The sequence below is a fragment of the Equus przewalskii genome, chromosome 32, assembly GCF_037783145.1.
Source record: "Equus przewalskii isolate Varuska chromosome 32, EquPr2, whole genome shotgun sequence".
NCBI classification, from domain to species: Eukaryota; Metazoa; Chordata; class Mammalia; order Perissodactyla; family Equidae; genus Equus; species Equus przewalskii.
The window spans coordinates 1026830-1046544 of NC_091862.1; the positions used below are offsets into that span (position 1 = coordinate 1026830).

The window sequence follows — 19715 nt, forward strand, 5'->3', positions numbered from 1 at the left end:
ATAATTTTGTACTGTTTCCAAACCTCTGTTGTCAGTCGTTACTCCATTTTATACTCGTTATACCTTCAGGATAGCTAGAGTTACAACTTCTCTCCTGTTCTGGCTGATGTGGAGAACTTTATATCTTCTTTTGCTACAAAATAAACCATTAAGGGTACTTTAATTATGGTGCTATTTATCACTTTACTATAGGAGCTCAACATGCTGTCCAACCACCATGTTAACGTTTTCCTAACTCAAGAATAAAACAGCACTTTTCTGGCTTGCTTAGCTGCTAAAAGAGAAAGATTATGATCTTTTCTAATCAGAAGGGGGTAATTTCTTTTTCTAAAAGTATACAGATACACATATATACATAGAAAAAACCCAGAAGGAGATGCACAGGGTTTTAACAGTGTTGCCCCTTGAGTAGTAGAGAAGAATTATTTTTTTTTCTTGTATGGATTTTCTAACTTTGTACAATTCACATGCATTGCTTCTGAATCAATAAAAAGGTCTTGAATGTACAGCCTCCAGTTTTCTGGGATCACTGTCGGCTTTGTGTTTACTGACTTAACTTTAAAACTATGGTCTCTCCAGAAGCCACTTGTCACTACGTTTTCCTGAAGTGCTTACATAGTCTTAGATACACTAGAATCTTATTAAAAAAAAAACTTTAGTGTATCCTCTGAGACTTGTTCCTATGCATGCATATCAGACTCTTACATTGTTTTCTCCTGGGGAATGTGCAGCCTGGAGAGGAGGTGGGTGGGGAGGGAAAGTTCAACTGTATTATTTCTGCATTGTTCAAGTGCTTTGCACTGTATTGCTTTTGTAAGCAAAAAAGTGAAACCATTTATATCAGTGAGGGTAGACTAGTGCCGTGGCAAACAACCCTGACAGTTGTATCTTTCTCACACAGTCCTATGTGGCTGCTCAAGTAGGATCACACTCTTAAGCATCAGAGACCTCTTCCATCTTGTGGTTCCCTCTTCCCTAGGCTCTCCAAATCCTCTCCATTTAGCCAGTGGGTGGGGGAAGAGAAGAGAGAATCATGTATGGGAGGGTTTTAGGGGCTACATTACTTATGCCCACCTACTGCCTGTCCCTGCTGCCATGGCCAGAGCTCAGCTGCGTGGTGGCACCTAGCTGCAAGGGAAGCTGCACCATGTAGTTTCCAGAAGGAAAGGGAATGAATTGTTGAACAAGGGGCAGTACCTGTCATTGCCTCCTTTCTTGTGACCAGACATCTGCTTCTCTCTTGAGTCCACATGAAGAACCCATCTCCCCAAGGCACACATCTAGTTGTGGCATCCAGTGTGACACAGAGCATCTGCCAGCATGGCACAGTTCTCTCCCTCAGGCCCGGATATGGTTCCTTATGGTCCAGGGACCTATGAACTAAAAAGACAGGCTATCTTCTCCCCCACCAAAGCACAGGGTTTAAATGTGACCAGGGTTATTGTAACAGAATCTCCCCTTCATAAGGGACGTTGGTCCATAGTGACGCTGAAATCTGGTGGGGTGATCTAATTAGATTTATATCCAACTTAAATCCTATTTGACCCTGACTCTGCTGCCTCGACCCTCCTCTTGTATGTTGTTGGTCCTACCCTCAGGTCTCTTCCCTCCATGGCCTCATCTGAAGGGGTCAGTGAGATGATGCTGTCCTCAGAGACGCCATGGTCCACCTCCTGCACCGATGAAGAAGGGCCCAAAGATGCTCAGTCTTAAGCAGCCAGCATGTCTTTATCTGTTGCTCCATGTTTCTGTGGCCTCTTGGCTCTCTTAAGAGCACAGTGGGCCCTGGTCTGTCCATCCAGTCAGCTGAACGTGCCAGCTAGCAACTCCACTGTAATCCTGCCGACTTAAGCTTTCAAGGCTTTTATTTTTCTTTTTGTATACTTGCCCTCTTGTCTGTCTTGGAACTGAAAGGCTGGTACCTGGAGGTTATATGGAACTGAAGGCTTAAGTGGGAAGGCAACCATCCTTGATGTGGTTTCAGGTCTTACATTCAAGCCTTTAATCCATTTTGAGTTAATTTTTGTATATGGTGTAAGCTAATGGGCTACTTCCATTCTTTTACACTTGGCTGTCCAGTTTTCCCAGCACTGTGTATTTAAGAGACTTTCCTTTCTCCGGTGTATGTTTTTGGCTCCTTTGTGGAAGATTAGCTATCCATAGATGTATGGTTTTATTTCTGGGCTTTCAATTCTGTCCCATTGATCTTTGCATCTGTTTTTGTACCAGTACCATGCTGTTTTGATTACTATAGCTTTGTAGTATACTTTGAAGACAGAAGCATCTTTGAAGATGCTTCCAGCTTTATTCTTTTTTCTCAGGATTGTTTTGGCTATTTGAGGTCTTTTATAGTTCCATTTAAATTTTAGTATTCTTTGTTCTATTTCCCTAAAGAATGTCATTGGGATTCTGATTGAGATTGAAATGAGTCTGTAGATTGCTTTAGGTAATATGGACATTTTAACTATGTTTATTCTAATCCATGTGCATGGGATATCTTTCCATTTCTTTATGTCTTCTTCAGTTTCTTTCAATAATGTCTTATGGTTTTCAGTATATAGGTCTTTCATCTCCTTGGTTAAATTTATTCCTAGTTATTTTATTCTTTTTGTTGCGATTGTAAATGAGATTGTATTCTTGAGTTCTCTTTTTGATAGTTCATTATTAGAGTATAGAAATGCAACTGGTTTTGGTAAGTTGATTTTATACCTTGCAACTTTGCTGTAGTTGACTATTTTCAATAGTTTTCTAATGGATTCTTTAGGGTTTTCTATATATACAATCACGTCATCACGTCATCTGCAAACAGCAAGAGTTTTACTTCTTTCTTTCCAATTTTGGCCCCTTTTATTTCTTTTTCTTGCCTAGTTGCTCTGTCCAAAACCTCCAGTACTATGTTGAATAAGACTGATGAGACTGGGCACCCTTATCTTGTTCCTGTTCTCAGAGGGTTGGCTTTCAGTTTTTTATTGTTGAGTGTGATGGTGGCCATGGGTTAGTCATATATGGCCTTTATTATGTTGAGGTACTTCCCTTCTATACCCATTTTATTGAGAATTTTTATCATAAATGGATGTTGGATCTTGTCAAATGCTTTCTCTGCATCTATTGAGATGATCATATGGTTTTTATTCCTCAATTGGTTAATGTGGCCTATCACATTCATTGATTCATGGATGTTGAACCATCCCTGTGTCCCTGATATAAATCTCACTTGATCATGGTGTATGATCCTTTTGCTGTATTGCTGTAATTTGTTTGCCAATATTTTGTTGAGGATTTTTGCATCTATGTTCATCAGTGGTACTGGCCTATAATTTTCCTTCTTTGTGTTGTCCTTGTCTGGTTTTGGGATCAGGATGATGTTGGCTTCATAGAATGAATTAGGAAGCATTCCATCTTCTTCAGTTTTTTGGAATAGTTTGAGAAGGATAGATATTAAATCTTTGAATGTTTGGTAGAATTCTCCAGAGAAGCCATCTGGTCCTGGACTTTTATTTTTTGGGAAGTTTTTGATTACCATTTCAATATCTTTACTTGTGATCAGTCCATTCAGATTCTCTATTTCTTCTTGATTCAGTTTTAGAAAGTTGTATGAGTCTAACAATTTATCCATCTCTTCTAGGTCATTAAGTTTATTGGTGTATAGCTTTTCATAGTATTCTCTTATAACCCTTCATATTTCTGTGGTGTCTGTTGTAATTTCTCCTCTTTCATTTCTGATTATATTCATTTTGGCCTTCTCTAATTTTCTTCTTGGTGTGTCTGGCTAAGTGTTTGTCAGTTTTGTTTATCTTCTCAAAGAACCAGCTCTTAGTTTCATTGATCCTTTCTACTGCTTTTTTTGGTTTCTGTTTCATTTATTTCTGCTCACATTTTTATTATTTCCCTCCTTCTGCTGACTTTGGACTTTGTTCATTCTTTTCTAGTTCTGTGAGGTGTAGTTTAAGATCACTTATTTGACATTTTTCTTGTTTGTTGAGATAGGCCTGTATTGGCATGAATTTCCCTCTTAGAACTGCCTTTGCTGCATCCCATAAGAGTTGGTATGTTTTGTTTTCATTTTCATTTGTCTCCAGATACTTTTTGATTTCTTCATTGATCCACTGGTTGTTCAGTAGCATGATGTTTAGTCTCCACATATTTGTGACTTTCCCAGCTTTTTTCTTGTAGTTTATTTCTAGTTTCATAGCATTATGGTCAGAAAAGATGCTTGATATGATTTCAGTCTTCCTAAATTTATTGAGGCTTTCCTTGTTTCCCAACACATGGTCTGTTTTTGAGAATGTTCCATGTGCACTTGAGAAGAATGTGTATTCTGCTGTTTTTGGATGGCATGTTCTTTATAAACCTATTAAGTCCATCTGGTTTAGTTTTTCACTTAATTCCACTATTTCCTTGTTGATTTCCTGTCTGGATTATCTATCCATTGATGTAAGTGGGTGTTGACATCCCCTACTGTTATTGTGTTGCAGTTAATTTCTTCTTTTTGATCTGTTAACAGTTGCTTTATGTACTTTGGTGCTCCTGTGTGAGGTGCATATGTATTCACAAGTGTTATGTCTTCTTGGTGGAATTTCCCTTTTATCATTATATACTGCCCCTCTTTGTCTCTCATTGTCTTTTTTTATCTTGAAGTCCACTTTGTCTAATGTAAGTATGCAACACCTGCTTTCTTTTGTTCGCCATTAGCTTGGAGTATTGTCTTCCATCCCTTCACTCTAAGCTTATGTTTGTCTTTGGAGCTGAGAAGTATTTCCTGAAGGCAGCATATTATTGGGTCTTGTTTTTTAATCCATCCAGCCCCTCTGTGTCTTTTGATTGGAGCATTCCATCCGTTTACATTTAGAGTGATGATTGATATATGAGGGCTTAATGCTGCCATTTTATCTCATTTTCTGGTTGTTCTATATTTCCGGTTTCTTTTGCCTTGTATTTCTGTCTGCCATTTCAGTTTGGCGATTTTCTATGAAGGTTTTCTCTTTATTTATCACTTGTGTCTCTGTTCTAGTTATTTGTTTAGTGGTTACCGTGAGGTTTCTACCAAAGCTCTCATAGAAGAGATAGCCCATTTTCAGATAGCCTCTTTTCCCCATTAGCCTAAGCAGGTTCTGTCCTTCTCCTCTTCCCCATCTAAGCACTTGTCACAGATTATTCTGTTTTGCATTGTGAGTTGTGATTAAAATGAAGTCTTTATAGTTATTTTTGATGCTTTCCTTCCCTTTATCTTTAATGTTATAATTAAGTGTTTACTGACTTGTTCTGATAGACAGGTGCAATTTTCTGATTTTGTCTGTCTGTCTATCTCCTTGCTCAAGGCTTTTTAAACCTTCGACCTTTTTTTTCCAGTATGAGGGCCTTCTTGATCATTTCTTGTTGGGTGGGGGTCTTGTGGCAATGAACTCCCTCAGCTTTTGTTTTTCTGGGAAAGTTTTTATTTCTCCATCATATCTGAAGGATAGTTTCCCTGGATAGAGTATTCTTGGCTGAAAGTTTTTGTATTTCAATATTTCAAATATATCATTCCACCCTCTCCTAGTCTGTGAGGTTTGTGCTGAGATGTCCACTGAAAGCCTGATAGGGATTCCTTTGTAGGTTATTATTTTCTGCCTTGCTGCCATTAATATTTTTTTGTCATTGATTTTTGCCAGTTTTACTAATATATGACTTAGAGAAGGTTTTTGCATTGATGCAATTAAGACTTCCATTGGCTTCATTTATTTGTAATTCCATTTCCTTCCCCTGCTTTGGGAAATTCTCAGCTATTATTTCTTTGAACAAGCTCTCTGCTCCTTTCTCCCTCACTTCTCCCTCTTGAATACCCATAATCCTTATGTTGTATTTCCTAATTGAGTAGGATACTTTTCAGAGAATTTCTTCATTTTTTTTTTGATTCAAAGCAATTTTTTTTATTGAGTTATTGATAGGTTACAATCTTGTGAAATTTCAGTTGTACATTAATGTTTGTCAGTCATGTTGTAGGTGCACCACTTCACCCTTTGTGCCCACCCCCCACCCCACCTTTCCCCTGGTATCCACTAAACTGTTCTTGGTCCATAGATTTAAATTCCTCATATGAGTGGAGTCATACACAGATTATCTTTCTCTCGCTGGCTTATTTCACTTAACATAATTCTCTCAAGGTCCATCCATGTTATTGCAAATGGAATGATTTTGTTCTGTTTTGCAGCTGAGTAGTATTCCATTGTATATATGTACCACATCTTCTTTATCCATTCGTCTGTTGATGGGCACTTAGGTTGCTTCCACGTCTTGGCTATTGTAAACAGTGCTGCAATAAACATTGGGGTGCACAGGACTTTTGGGATTGCTGACTTCAGGCTCTTTGGATAAATACCCAGTAGTGGGATGGCTGGATCGTATGGTAGTTCTATTTTTAATTTTTTGAGGAATCTCCATCCTGTTTTCCATAGTGGCTGCACCAGTTTGCATTCCCACCAGCAGTGTATGAGGGTTCCTTTTTCTCTGCAACCTCTCCAACATTTGTTGCTATTAGTTTTAGATATTTTTGTCATTCTAATGGGTGTAAGGTGATATCTTAGTGTAGTTTTGATTTGCATTTCCCTGATGATCAGCGATGATGAGTATCTTTTCATGTGCCTATTGGCCATCAGTATATCTTCTTTGGAGAAATGTCTGTTCATGTCTCCAGCCCATTTTTTGATTGGGTTGTTTGATGTTTTGTTGTTGAGTTGCGAGAGTTCTTTATATATTATGGATATTAAGCCTTTGTCAGATATATGACTTGCAATTATTTTTTCCCAGTTAGTGGGTTGTTTTTTTGTTTCAATCCTGTTTTCATTTGCCTTGAAGAAGCTCTTTAATCTGATGAAGTCCCATTTGTTTATTCTTTCTATTGTTTCCCTTCTTTGAGAAGGCATGGTGTCCGAAAAGATCCTTTTAATACTGATGTCAAAGAGTGTACTGCCTACGTTTTCTTCCAGAAGCCTTATGGTTTCAGGTCTCACCTTTAGGTCTTTAATCCATTTTGAGTTTATTTTGGTGAATGGTGAAAAAGAATGGTCAATTTTCATTCTTTTCCATGTGGCTTTCCAGTTTTCCCAGCACCATTTGTTGAAAAGACTTTCTTTTCTCCATTGTATGCCCTCAGCTCCTTTGTCAAAGATAAGCTGTCCATAGATGTGTGGTTTTATTTCTGGGCTTTCAATTTTGTTCCATTGATCTGTGCACCTGTTTTTGTACCAGTACCATGCTGTTTTGATTACTGTAGCTTTGTAGTATGTTTTGAAGTCAGGGATTGTGATGCCTCCTGTTTTGTTCTTTTTTCTCAGGATTGCTTTAGCAATTCGGGCTCTTTTCTTGCCCCATATGAATTTTAGGATTCTTTGTTCTAATTCTGTAAAGAATGTCATTGGGATTCTGATTGGGATGGCGTTGAATCTGTAGATTGCTTTAGGTAGAATAGACATTTTAACTATGTTTATTCTTCCAATCCATGTACTTGGAATGTCTTTCCATCTCCTTATGTCGTCATCCAATTCTCTCAGAAAGGCCTTGTAATTTTCATTATATAAGTCCTTCACTTCCTTAGTTAAATTTACCCCAAGGTATTTTATTCTTTTTGTTGCGATTGTGAATGGTATTGTATTCTTGAGTTCTGTTTCTGTTGGTTCATTACTGGAGTATAGAAATGCTACTGATTTATGCAAATTGATTTTATACCCTGCAACTTTGCTGTAGTTGTTGATTACTTCTAACAGTTTTCCAATGGATTCTTTGGGGTTTTCTATATATAAGATCATGTCGTCTGCAAACAGCGAGAGTTTCACTTCTTCCTTCCCATTTGGATTCCTTTTATTCCTTTTTCTTGCCTGATTGCTCTGGCCAGGACCTCCAGTACTATGTTAAATAAGAGTGGTGATAGAGGGCATCCTTGTCTTGTTCCTGTTTTCAGGGGGAGGGGGTTCAGTTTTTGCCCATTGAGTATGATGTTGGCTATGGGTTTGTCATATATGGCCTTTATTATTTTGAGGTAGTTTCCTTCTATGCCCATTTTGTTCAGAGTTTTTATCATAAATGGCTGTTGGATCTTGTCAAATGCCTTCTCTGCATCTATTGAGATGATCATGTGGTTTTTATTCCTCAGTTTGTTGATGTGGTGTATCACGTTGATTGATTTGCGGATGTTGAACCATCCCTGTGTCCCTGGTATGAATCCCACCTGATCCTGATGTATGATTCTTTGGATGAATTGCTGAATTCTGGTTGCCAAAATTTTGTTTAGAATTTTTGCATCTATGTTCATCAGTGATATTGGCCTGTAGTTCTCTTTTTTCGTGGTGTCCTTGTCAGGTTTTGGTATCAGCGTGATGTTGGCCTCATAGAATGTGTTAGGAAGTGTTCCATCTTCCCCAATTTTTTGGAATAGCTTGAAAAGGATAGGTATTAAGTCCTCTCTGAAAGTTTGGTAGAATTCCCCAGGAAAGCCATCTGGTCCTGGGGTTTTATTCTTTGGGATGCTTTTGATTGCTGTTTCAATCTCTTTCCTTGTAATTGGTCTGTTCAAATTGTCTGCCTCTTCTTGAGTGAGCTTTGGGAGATTGTAGGAGTCCAGGAATTTATCCATTTCCTCTAGGTTATCCATTCTGTTGGCATATAGTTTTTCGTAGTGTTCTCTTAGAATCTGTTGTATTTCTGCAGAGTCTGTTGTTATTTCTCCTCGCTCATTTCTGATTTTGTTTATTTGAGCTTTCTCCCTTTTTTTCTTTGTAAGTCTGGCTGGTGGTTTGTCAATTTTATTTATCTTCTCAAAAAACCAGCTCTTTGTCTCATTGATCCTTTCTACTGCCTTTTTTGTTTCAATAGTATTTATTTCTGCTCTGATTTTTATTATTTCTCTCCTTCTGCTGACTTTGGGCTTCATTTGTTCTTTTTTCTCTAGTTCAGTTAGGTGTGCTTTAAGGTTGCTTATTTGGGATTTTTGTTGTTTGTTAAGATGTGCCTGTATTGCGATGAATTTTCCTCTTAATACAGCTTTTGCTGTATCCCATATGAGTTGGTATGGCTTGCTATCATTTTCATTTGTTTCCAGGTATTTTTTTATTTCTTCTTTAATTTCTTCAATGATCCATTGCTTGTTCAGTAGTGTGTTGTTTAGTCTCCACATCTTTGTGCCTTTCTCAGCTTTTTTCTTGTAATTGATTTCTAGCCTTATAGCACTATGATCTGAGAAGATGCTTGTTATTATTTCAATTTTTTTAAATTTGTAGACGCTTGCCTTGTTTCCCAACATATGGTCTATCCTAGAGAATGTTCCCTGTGCACTTGAGAAGAATGTGTATTCAGCTCCTTCAGGGTGGAGTGATCTATATATGTCTATTAAGTCCAATTGTTTTAGTTTTTCATTCAGCTCTACTATTTCCTTGTTGCTTTTCTGTCTGGATGATCTGTCCATTGATGTGAGTGGGGTGTTGAGGTCCCCTACTATTATTGTGTTGTTTTTAACATCTTCCTGTAGGTCTGTTAATAGTTGCTTTATGAATCTTGGTGCTCCTGTGTTGGGTGCATAGATATTTATAAGCGTTATTTCTTCTTGATGAAGTGTCCCTTTGATCATTATATATTGTCCCTCTGTGTCTCTCTTTACCTGTCTTATTTTGAAATCCACTTCGTCTGATATGAGAATTGCAACACCTGCCTTTTTTTCCTTGCTATTTGCTTGAAGTATTGTCCTCCAACCCTTCACCCTGAGCCTGTGTTTGTCCTTGGGGCTGAGGTGTGTTTCCTGGAGGGAAGAAATTGTTGGATCTTGTCCTTTAATCCATTTTGCCACTCTGTGTCTTTTTATTGGAGAGTTCAATCCGTTCACATTGAGAGTGATTATTGATGCATGTGGACTTAATGCTGTCAATCTGTCACTCATTATCTTGTTTTCCTGTGTTTCTTTTCCTGTGTGCTTTAGACTACCCATTTAATACTGCAATTTCTTATGCTGGGTTTCTTAGATTTTTCCTTGTCTATGATTTGTGACTCCGTTCTGTACTTTATTTTAGTGTCTACCTTGAAGTTTGTATTTAGAATCTCGTGTATAATATAGTCTATTCTCTGGTGGTCTCTTACTTACTCGACCAATACTGATTTAGACCCTTTGCTCTTCCCCTCCTAAATAATTATTTTCATTTTTTATTCCAACTCGTCTTATTAATTTGTAGTTAGAGTGCTAAGATCGTCCTTGTTTTGGTAGTTTCCTCATTTTTACCCTAATGCTATAGTTGAATATTTGCTATCCTGTTCTGGTTCTATCCATCGGTCTCCCTAGTCTGTGGCTTGTGTCCCCTTTCTCCCTTTTTTCTTTTTTCAAGTATGAGAGCCTTCTTGAGGATTTCTTGTAATGGAGGGCTTTTAGTTACAAATTCCCTTAACTTTTGTTTGTCTGGAAAAGATTTAATTTCTCCCTCATATCTGAAGGAAATTCTTGCTGGATAGAGTATTCTTGGCTGAAGGTTTTTATCCTTTAAAGCTTTGAATATATCACTCCATTCTCTCCTAGCTTGTAGGGTTTCTGTAGAGAAATCCGCTGACAGTCTGATAGGGGCTCCTTTATAGGTTATTCTCTTTTTTTTTCTTACTTCCCTGAGTATTCTTTCCTTATCATTCCAATTTGCCAACTTTACTATTATGTGCCATGCGGTGGGTCTTTTTACATTGACAAATCTAGGAGATCTAAAACCCTCCTCTACACACATTTCTCCATTGATCCCTAGATTTGGGAAATTCTCTTCAATAATTTCATTAAGCACACTTTCTGCTCCATTTTCCTTTTCCATATTCTCAGGAATTCCTATGATCCTTATGTTCTTACTCCTCATTGAATCCATTATCTCTCGGAGATTTTCCTCATTTTTTTAAATTCTTAGTTCTCTTTCTTCCTCTGTCTGGCGCCATTCAGCCTGTCTGTCCTCGATTATGCTGATTTGCTCCTCTAGGTTGTCTACACGGGCATTCAGGGAATCCGTATTCTGTTTTATCTGGTCCATTGTGTTTTTCATCTCAAGTAATTCTGTTTGATTCTTCTTTATGATTTCAATCTCTTTTGTGAAGTAACTCCAGAACTCGGCTTGTTTCTCTATCTTTCTCTCTACCTCATTGAGTTTTTTGATTATAGCTGCTCTGAATTCGTTATCACTTAGTTTACCTAATTCCAAGTCCTCAGGACTTAATTCTGTGTTTTTATTGTTTTCCTTCTGGTCTGGGGCTTTTATAAATTGCTGGATGGTAGAGGAGCGGTTTTTTCTCATGGTGGTAGAATTCAGTTGCAGTAACAGCCTGTCGCCACTAGATGGGGGTCGAGAGCCGCGTGTTAGCTCTCCGCCTTGGGGCAAGATGGCTGCGCCCGCTGGCTTTGCTGGGGGGGAGGGGCTGTTACTCACACGCACCGGTCTGGGTTCAGATCAGTTCTGTTCTCTGAACTCCCAAGGCCCTTGATTCATGGGGTCCCCGCGGACAGAAGCTTTCCCCGCCATCAGCGGGTCTCCACTGAACCAGTGGCAGGAGTCCTGGATGATCCCCCGGTCGCGTGGCCCCTACCCTGCTCCCTCCCGACCCGGCCACAGCGAGATCGCAGACTGTAGGGGAGGGAGCGATGTTCTCTCCTACCGTTCCAGTGTCTCAAAGGGTGTAAGCAAGGTTATGATCTGCGCCTTCTTGGTATTGTAGGTCTCTAACGAGCTGGCATTATGTTTATTCTCTGAAATTCAGTTCTTCCAATCTTTCGTTGTATTTTGGAGGGGAGAGAATCCCAGGTCAGCTCACCCTGCCATTTTGCTCTGCCCCTCTTCATTTTTTTTTTTTTTAAGTCTTAGGTCTCTCTCCTCCTCCACCTGAAGCATTTTTGTATTTCTGTTCTCTAAATTACTAATTCTCTCCTCCACAACATCAGCTCTGTTTTTTAAGGTCTCTAGATCATTTTTTATCTCATTCATTTTGTTCATTGCTAGCATTTCGGTTTCATAATCTTTTAGAGTTTCGGTCTCTTTTATGAAGAATTCCTTCTGCTCATTACTTTTGTTCCTGAGTTCATTAACCTGTCCTTCTGAATTTTCTCGTAACTTGTTGAGTTCCTTTATGACAACTATTTTGAATTCTCTGTCATTTAGATTGTAGATTTCTGTGACTTCAGGATTGATTTCTGGAGACTTGTTATTTTCCTTCTGGTCTGGAGTGTTAATGTATTTCTTCATGGTGTTTGATGAAGGGGAACTTTGCTGGTTTATAGTGATAGCAGCTGCTTACAGATTCCACCTGCCACCACTGGGGTGAGGGCAGAGCTGTGTTTTCTGAACCTGCCACATCTGCTGGAAGTTGTGCTGATAGGGCTCGACTGTGTCTGCCTGCTGGCTGCCACCACTGCTTGGTGGGTCACACACACAGGTGTAGACACTCTGGTGCAGATCCACTGCCCTGGCTGACTGGCCGAGTTGGTGGTCCAGGTGGGAGAGGCACTTTTTTTGTGTGTGCATGAGCCCATTCTGCACTCACTGGTGGCCCACCTGGGCTGCTGGGCTTGGTGGGGGCACCCATGCAGTGGCTGAGCCATCTCAGTGTGGTACAGTCCCATGAGCTGGGATGCAGCTCTGAAGGAGAAAGCGTTCACATGGAAGCCTGCCTGTTCCCCAACCTCCTCTTAGAGTCATGTGCCAGCCACTGTCCATGGACCCATGACCTAGATTCCTGCTGCTGGGGAGTGGGAGGAGATCTACTCACCTCCTTCCACTGCTTTCTGGGGATCCTGTACCCCCACCTTCAGATGTATGGCTGTGTGGATCTCTCAAACTTCCCACTGTGCTGTGAGGGTATCCTCTGTTGGTCAATGAATGTCCTTTGAGTGCATCTTAGTGAGGAGTGACCAAGGGAATAGCTCGCTCCACTGTGATGCTGACATTGCAGTGTTCTTACTTTTAACGTGCCGGCTCGGCCAGCTCTTCTGCCTTCACAAGCCACCGTCATGATTCATGAAGGAGATGGCAGGCTCTCCTGAAGGAGCCTTGTTGACCCAGAGCAGAGTGTCTGGTATCTTCTTTCCCTGATTGTCTCTTGTTCCAGCCCCTCCGAGCTAAGCATAATGAGGGACTCTGTGAGCTTGGGGCCCACTGGGGACAAGGCCAGCCTGCCTTGGTGCCACTTGTCTCACTGGGCCATCCATGGATGCTGCTGCTATTCTGCAGTTTTCTAGAAAGAGCCATGCCCAAGAGGACTGCCAAGGAGCAGGGATATGGCAGGAAGAGGCATTGTGGTTTATTGCGCCATATGGGGGAACAGCAGGTTGCCTGAGGTCCCTCTGGGACCCAGCACCACACACAAGGAGAAGGGCATGTGTCTGCCCCACAGACACGGATGTAAAGCCAGGCAGAGTACCTTGGACCCTCCACCACGTCTTGCCCCACATCCCACTGCCACCTGCCCTCCTGGCCTGGTGAGCAGACCCTCCCCTGTGGCACCTTGATGGGGGCCAGGCTGGAAGGAGGGGAGACACTTTGAAATGGGTGAAACACTTACATTCTGATTTAGCTCACATTTTAACACACAAAAGAGATAAAGGAATTTCAGCTGGGGGAAGGGAAACAAGACAAGATGGGTTTACAAAGTAGTGGTGGAAGCACATTTTCTTCCCGCCTGGGCGCTGGGGGTTCACATGGTTGAGAACAGACCACAGGGGTCTGACCAAAGCAGTTGTGAATTTTAATTTACCCTTTAGTGTCACTTCCTCTCCGTCTTCTTGGGTTGACTTTCCCCATTTCCTGCCCTCTTCTCCTACCATCTCCTCAAGCCCCCAGCACTGTCACATGAGGACAGACCAGCCCTGACAATGGACGCCTCCCTGGTCATCCAAGTGGATTCTCCATGAAACGAAGAACTTGGGCTTCTCGGAGGCCCTGCAGGTCCCTGAATGAATTCTGCATCTGTGATTTTAAATAGGTCTTTTCTTCAAGAGGACCCGCCCACAAAATTCAGTAAACTGAGAGCCCACAATCATGCACCTATGCTGGTGTGAAGCAAAATTTACTTTTTTCAAATTATTATGACCCATACAGTACTTTGATATCAACCACACTGCATCATAGTAATTGTGCACGTCCTCCTGGCTCCTTTAAATGTGCAACATAGCTACAGATTTCAGCCTCATAAGTATGATGGTTTCCTGGCTGCAGGATAATGGGTTTTAGGCCTTTCTCATTTGTTTGTAATAGCTCTGTAAATGTTAAGGATGTTAAGTCTTTGTCTTTATTGTTGCAGATTTTTCACTATTTTCTATTTGTTTTTGACTTTTAGTGGTGTTTTGTAACCCACAATCCATCTGGAATTTGTTTTTGTTATTATTTCCCAAATGATTATCTAGTCCTTGAACAATTAAAATGATTTGTTTCTCAAAGCTCAAGGTAATCTTCCTCCACACTTTGTCGCAGTTAAGCTCGAGTCCTGTCCAGGGGTTCCTGCTTAAGCAGGATTTCTGGGAGCCTGTTGGGTAGAAAATTAGTTGGGATGGCCTGCGGCTCAAAGCAAAGGAAAACTAAAACTATGTCCCAGGAAAGTCTGCAGGGAGCTGAGCATTTGGTGCAGGGGGTGAGCAAGTGCTCTCAAGTCCGAACAAGTGGAGTGAGTAGGACTGAGCTGGCCGGGCTCTCCCGAGAGGCTGTGTGTGGGCAGCCCTAAGCCTGGTCACCTGCAGCGGTTGGCCGTCTGGATATGCTTTGGCAGGGACGCAAGCCACTTAGAGCAGCTGTGAGCAGCTGGGCAGGGATGTCATGTGAGTCTGTCTGACTGCAACCCTGAGCTCCTCCCTCAGCACGTTGCCCTCATGGCTGATGCTTTCTCAGCTCGAATGGAACTGTGAGGTCTCATCCAAGGACCAGTCTTCCGTGTGGGCTGCAGTAGAGAGGCCACCGATGAGGAGTCAGTTATGCAAAGGCTAGTTGTCTCGATTCTGCTAACTAGTTGTATCACTTACCAACCTCTCTGATTTTGGTTTTCACCTGCAAAATGGGAAAAAAAAATATTTAACAACTTTGCAGGGTTAATGTGAGAATTAAATGATATAATGGGTTTATCGATATACACAAATGTACTTGATAATACCTGTGAAAGCAATTTGTAAACTGTAAGTTCGTATACAAATACTATTATTTGCAAATCATGGTGCTAAATTCTATAGGGATCACAGAAGAGATTAAGACAGTCCTTGTGCACAGAAGTTTATGTTGAAAAAATAAGACAAAATCTAATCACAGTTTGATGGGTGGATTCTTAAATATTTTGAAACAATTATGACTTTAGATATATTCTTTCATCTGTTTCGTAAGATAGTTTATGCCTGTAGGAAGCTGTGGGAGGAGGCCCCGTAGCTTTGTTCCATCCCGTTGGGCACTTTCAGCCATCACCTACCACGTGCCCGCCACGGAGCTGAGTACTCATTACTTTAAAATTGTAAAATCTGCAGAGCAAATCATCATAGCTTTAAAACACTTAGCTATTTTTTATATGAAGCTCACCACTGTGTCTTGTCAAATGTAAAATAAATAAGTAAAACCAAACCAAGCTTGTGAGTTGGAGAAGAATGTGCTTTAAAATATTCGACATGTGTTTTTGTCTTGTTTTTCTGCAAATACTGCAGAATCTCCAATTCCTTGAACATCTCCGATTTATTATGACAGAAAACATTGTTATGTCGCTCATCAGGCCTCTGATTGTGCTTCGAGAACCGTGTCCATGACGTTTCCCCACCGGCCTGGTATCTTGGCTTTACAGATGCTACAATGAGTTTCTAGTCAGGTCTCCTGTTGAAAGTGCTTCCTGACTTCTTTTCCAATAGAATATATCAAGTAGGACATTTTGTTTGTCTTCTTTGTCTTGTTAAATTGTGACCACTGCATCTGCGGGCTTGGAAGTGATCCCAGCCACCCCACCCATCGCCCAGGTGGTGGGTCCTGGCAGATCCACTCTCCATCAAGAGCTGTGACAGAACCCACCTGCCCCGTTTGGAAGCCCCAAACAGTTTTTCCCTCTCTGCAGTCCCTGCAAACACTGGTGCCATCTGACCCAGGGTCGCACAGCTAGAGATTGCAGCCCAGGGGCCTGACCCACTGTGACACAGCTACAGATCGCAGCCCAGGGGCCTGACCTAGTGTCACAAAGCTAGCGATTGCAACCCAGGAACATAATCCAGGGAAACACAGCTAGAGATGGCAACCCAGGAGCCTGATCCAAGGTCACACAGCTAGAGATTGCAGCCCAGGGGTCTGCTCCGGGGTCGCACAGCTACAGATTGCAGCCCAGGGGCCTGACCCAGGGTCACACAGCTAGAGATTGCAGCCCAGGGGCCTGATCTGGCTCCACGTCCTGCCTCTGAAGGGTAAACTGGGTCAGGGTGTGTGAAGGCTGAAGGAGTGGTGACAGCAAATGGAGGGGTGTGTGTGGTGCTCAGCTGGGACCTGAAGGGTAGGAAGAGGCCAGCAGGTGGAGAGCTCGAGGAGAACCCTAATGCCCTGAGGAAGCCAGTGTGATGGAGGAAAGAGATCAAAGGAGGGAGGACCTGCGATGGGGCTGAGACTTGCTGCCTTGAGGAACACAGTGCAGGTTGGAACTTTATTCTTGGTGGGACGTGCAGCCAATGAGAGGCTGCCGGTCAGGACTGAGTGAGGAGGGTGCAGGCAGTCTGTTGTGTCTGCCCCTTCCTGCCATCCTCACTGCTGTCGTGGGGGTTCTAGGTCCACACATTCCTATGGAGGTGGGGGCTCCATGGGAGCTCCAGCCTGTGTGGGTCCTGGCCTGTTCCCCTCTGTGATGGGGAAGTCCCACCCCTGGCATCTGGCATTCACACCAGCTCAGTGTTTGCTGTTTCTTTTCACTGTTGGAATGTAATCAGATAGTCCATTGTTTAGGACTCTCTGGTTGGAAATAACAGAATAGCCTAAAAAAAGGGATACTTCACCAAATTCAGGCCGTAAGGAGTAGAGCCAGACACTGGGAGCCGGTGGGCCTAGATTCCTGTGTTCTGCTTTCTTCTGCTCTCTGACACCCACTCCTGCTCAACACTCCGAGGCAGAATCCGGCCTGCACCCAGCTTCCACATTTCTTTAACTCGGGGGTCTAATGGGATTCTGGCCCCAAAAGAGAGAACCATTGCGATATGGGCAGATAATCCACCAGGTGACAGCAATAGATTGTTATTTTTAGGATTTGCGTGATCTTTCCCTTGCTGGGTGTTGAGGGCCAAAGCTGAAAGTCCCCTAGAAGAAAGTAAGGGTTGGGGCCTGGACTGGGTGTGAGGGGCAAGGGAAAGGAAGGAGTTAACCTTCACGGAAGCTTTCGTCCCTGGAAACTAGGAAAGTGGTCGTGCCGTCAAGAAATTGGAGATAGAAAAGGTCTTCAGAGGACAGGAGGGCCATAGACCTGAGGGTGTGGGGTGATCTCCTGTTGTTCTTGCAGTGCCCACCTCCCAGGCTCCCTGAGCCACATCCCCTGGACATGGAGCTGGGGGTGTGGCCCTCTCTCATCCCCACCCAAGTCCTTCTGGATTCTGACCACCTTGCCTGTTGCTGCCAGATTGATATGTGCATTTTCCTAAATGGCAGCTCTAGATTTCTCACCTCTTTGTTCAACAACCTTCAGTAGCTCTCTAATGTCAACTAAGCTTAAGTGTAAGCCCTTCTTTCTGGCTATTGTTTGCTGACCATGCCAGCCTCTCTCCACTGGACGATGATCTCTCCTCCTTCTTCTTACCCTCACCCCATCTCTGCTGGTCAATGTCCTCATAGTCTTCGTTGGTCTTAACTTCTACTTTCCCCATGAAACCTGTCCAGGCCTAATCCACACAACCAGCATGGTGACCAGATGGTTAGGTCCTTTGAACCCACACAACCAGCATGGTGACCAGATGGTAGGTCCTTTGAACCCACACAACCAGCGTGGTGACCAGATGGTAGGTCCTTTGAACCCACGCAACCAGCGTGGTGACCAGATGGTTAGGTCCTTTGAACCAACACAACCAGCATGGTGACCAGATGGTTAGGTCCTTTGAACGTACACAACCAGCATGGTGACCAGATGGTAGGTCCTTTGAACCCACGCAACCAGCATGGTGACCAGATGGTTAGGTCCTTTGAACCAACACAACCAGCATGGTGACCAGATGGTTAGGTCCTTTGAACCAACACAACCAGCATGGTGACCAGATGGTAGGTCCTTTGAGTCAACACAACCAGCGTGGTGACTGGATGGTTAAGTGCTTGCTCAGCACTTTGTTGCACAGCCGTAGCTGAGCTTTGAGTGTACCTAGTGCCTGGAAGGAGGTGTGAGGCAGAGCAGAGTCAAGGCTGACTCGAGGGCTGTTGCTCCATGTGTCTAGAAAGATCATGTTGGTGAAGTAATTGACTGTGAAGTGGGACAGAAGCCTGAAACATTTTTTATTTTTGTCACTGTTTTATTAATTTATGCTTTGTAAGACAGCCTGTGAATCAGTGATTATATAACCCGAGATAATTAACTTTAATGACATAGAATGTTGTGAAATAGTTGGATAAACCCCAGGTTAGCAACAGGAGATCTACATTATTATTTTTTTTAAAGAGATCCCTCTCTCTTCCTTTTCTTTTCTTTCTTTTTTTTTTTTTTTAAAGATTGGCACATGAGCAAATATCTGTTGCCAATCTTCTTTGTTTTGTATTTCTTCTCCCCAAAGCCCCCCAGTATATAGCTGTATATTCTAGTTGTAGGTCCTTCTGGTTGTGCTGTGTGGGACGTCACGTCAGTATGGCCTGATGAGCGGTGCTAAGTCCGCGGCCAGGATCTGAACTGGTGAAACCCCAGGCCACAGCAGAGTGTGAACTTAACCACTCTGCGGTGGGGCTGGACCCAGGAGGTCTACATTCTAATTGCAGTTTATCACCAACTAATTTGCTTGGTCAATTTAGAAAGTAACTTTGTATCTTAGCCATTGATAATAGAAATCGATTTCGGTAACAACTTTTTGAAGTTCCTGTTCAGTGCTGGTGCTGGACTTATGCCTTACAGAGCATCGTTTAATCTGCACAATGCCTCTGTGAGGTCGTTGCTCTCCCCATTTCCAGTTGAGAAGCAGACTCAGCAGGTCTAAGCAAGGTCTGTTAAGTGGAAATAGTGGGACTTGAATCATGGTCCATTTAATTTGAAACCTGTGAGAGGAGTGGAGCAGTCAGGAAACGGAACCACAAGGATTTTCAGTGGTTTCTCTTGCTTTTCCTTGGGAGTGGGAGGGAGAGGTGAGTAAGTAGGTATGATGTGTTGTGTATGTGCGTAATCACACTAGTAATTGTTAATAACAGACTACTGTCTATGTTAAATATCAGACCCACAGGCATCTTGTATATACTTTGTGTTTTCAGGTTGAGGATGGAAGAACCACAAGAGATTTCCTCCACCGATGACAGCTGTGTAGATGACATAGTCATAGAAAAATACCTGGTTGAGTCGAAGGAGCCCGCATCCCACGTGCAGCTTGCTTGCGGTGTGCAGCACTGTGCCTTCCCGTTAGATGGAAACCAGCTTTGCATATGGAACACCGAGGACCCTTCTCACCAGGTATCTGAAAAGTTGTGTGTGTTTCTTGTTAAGTCAAATAACACATAGAGCCTGCCATCACCTTGCCATTTCTCTGTTACTGTTTGGGTAACATTACCCTCCATGGATTCAGCTACCAAGTA

At 42.3% G+C, this 19715-nt stretch overlaps 1 protein-coding gene across 31 annotated transcripts in view; it reads left to right on the top strand.

Moving 5' to 3' along the window:
• The window catches only part of WDR27 (WD repeat domain 27), a 213997-nt gene that overhangs the window by 1318 nt on the left and 192964 nt on the right, over positions 1-19715 (top strand). For all 31 annotated transcript variants that reach the window (XR_011535545.1, XR_011535543.1, XR_011535546.1 and 28 more), the window contains exon 2: positions 19398-19593. Coding sequence is in view for 13 of the 31 variants with exons in the window: in XM_070603058.1 (XP_070459159.1) it covers positions 19405-19593 (189 nt within the window). In the remaining 18 variants the exon portion in view is untranslated. The remainder of the gene's footprint in view (positions 1-19397; positions 19594-19715) is intronic.